Source organism: Perkinsus marinus, assembly GCF_000006405.1.
Source record: "Perkinsus marinus ATCC 50983 genomic scaffold scf_1104296944112, whole genome shotgun sequence".
NCBI lineage: Eukaryota > Perkinsozoa > Perkinsida > Perkinsidae > Perkinsus > Perkinsus marinus.
In genome coordinates this window covers 1,171-3,375 of record NW_003211555.1, presented here as the reverse complement: position 1 = coordinate 3,375, position 2,205 = coordinate 1,171, and the positions used below count along the sequence as shown (strand labels likewise).

The 2,205-nt window shown below is 45.3% G+C and overlaps 1 protein-coding gene across 1 annotated transcript; it reads left to right on the top strand.

Moving 5' to 3' along the window:
• Positions 1-1,414: 1,414 nt before the first annotated feature.
• Positions 1,415-2,141, top strand: Pmar_PMAR026219 (26S proteasome regulatory subunit, putative; the record flags this gene model as incomplete). The annotated part of the gene is made up of 4 exons (XM_002780771.1): positions 1,415-1,523; positions 1,569-1,686; positions 1,902-2,023; positions 2,068-2,141. The coding sequence occupies 4 exons, from the start codon at positions 1,415-1,417 to the stop codon at positions 2,139-2,141; spliced, it is 423 nt and encodes a 140-aa protein (XP_002780817.1).
• Between the last annotated feature and the right edge of the window lie 64 nt (positions 2,142-2,205).

Here is a 2,205-nt window from a genome sequence, read left to right as displayed (position 1 = left end):
TTCTTGATATCAGCGTTGCGAGATCGGGCATAGACGTTGATCTAGTGCGCATAGGGGCTCGGAAAGATATCCCGGTAGAATGTACGGGACGACTTAGAGTAGAACTAGAAAAAATCAGTAGTGGTCTTGAAGTAGATGTACTTCTTGGTGGTTCAGTCGCGTCGTTAGACGGAGGTGTAGAGGGAGTTAAACCTGTTGAATCATGAGGAAATGCACAGCGATCACGGTTAGACAATTTCATTCCAGATCTAAGTAACATCCCGTGTAGCTTGTAACACGATCAGGTGAGGCAATAGAGATTACGATGCGATACTAGTGAGGACTGGTTAACTCAAGTAGAACTAGAGTTAGGATGAGGTAGCAGATCACACAATCAGTCACTGGACTCAGTCCAGTCTAACAATTACCAACTAGAATACTAACTTCCTAGCTTACTAGCTACTAGCTTACAGAAAACCAGAGACGGGATCTAACCGTTTCTAGTATCCAAAACCGTTAGATAGATGCATCCGAGCGAGAATAATAATATTATAGTTCAACAATAGAATACGAGGCGAGCGAGATCTTTGTCGCGCTGCCACGATGGGACAGCACAGTCGAAGCATATTATCTTCGTCGTACGGAGGACCTCCAGGGCGTTGGGTTGCCCTAGTGTAACTGTATGTACACACGCGTTAGAGAAGGAAATCAAAAGATCTGAAACGAGTTCGCTTCTACACCACTTATAACTGCGTAGTAGTATCCACATATGAGTTTGGTAGTGTCATGTCACTCCGTGAATGCGTAGAGATATGCCAATATTGCAGAGATGCCAGCATGTTTTGGTATGAGCACTCACTATTTGCCCATTACATCATGTCAGCTACATCTGGAGTTGTATCAGCAAGGTTGTTGAGGTGTTTGATGCTCTCTCACACTTACCACTATCCACAGAGGAACCTGTCCACAAGGCAAGACCCCCTCGGCCTCGTTTTTATCATCTCTCTGATGTCTCCAGCAATTCAGCATACCAAGTAGCGATACCACCGCGAAAAATACTGCGATTTTCTCAAAAAACGTGATGGGTCAGTGGTCACCATTCTACCGCGAAAAGTATTCTTCCTGTCGATGTTATTCCTCGAAGGTGTGGTAAGAAGCGATTTCTCGCGACTAGGCTTGTTTCTTGGCCGCACCGTAACGGGATAGCTTTAGAAATCGAAAACAATTTGTCAACGGGTCGGTAGCATGTCTTTTGAAACGCCTAAGTTAAGATGGCAGCCCGCGGCTTCACTTCGATGGTCTCCCACATGAGGAATTTGGATGCATAGTAAATGCTGTCTACTATTCGGCTGCCAAAGGCTCGGATAGTTCAATTCCGGTTGAGTTGAGGCATTTACGGTATGAACTGAGTGACAGTGTGTATTATTTTATCATTATGAGTGCTGCTGCTGCAGCCACGACATCGAACACTCGAGAGCAGGCCATTAATAGTTATATTGGTAAAGTAAAGGAGCATAGAGAGCGCGAGGCCAGATGCAAAAAACGTAATAAGGGGTAGTAAGGAAGAGGTATAGGCAGAGACCATTCAGTTCGGGAGCAAATCAAGGAAGTTGAAAATGACTTCGAGACGTCGGAGGACCATTTGAAGGCTCTCCAGAGTGTCGGACAGATAGTCGGCGAGGTTCTAAAGCAGCTAGATGAGGAGAGGTAGTAGTAGGGATAAGAAGGTAGTTGGGTACATCTCATATTTTTATACTAGGGTAAGGTGAACTGATCTGGATACCACCCGTTGGCTTTAAAGTGTAGTTTTATGAGCTCTTCCCTCACATTTGATGACGGGGTTTTGCTTTGAGAAAGCGACCAATACCATCTCTCTCCCAACTAACGAGAGATAGTTGGTAGAGGCAGTGTTGTTAACCTAGATTCATTGTAAAGGCATCTAGCGGTCCTCGATATGTGGTGACCTGCAAGCAGCGATTGGATGCGGCCAAGCTGACCACAGGCACTCGAGTGGCTCTCGATATTACTACTCTTACTATTATGAGTACGCGGGTCTTCTTATTATCGGGTCGAAAGTTTCCGTTTCAGAGGCGATGCCGAGGGAGGTCGATCCTTTGGTTTTCAGTATGCTCAGTGAGGATCCGGGTGAAGTGCGGTATTAGTTATTTATGAAAATGGGTTGACCAGTAGTAGCTTTTTATGACGTAGATATTCTGAAGTTGGCGG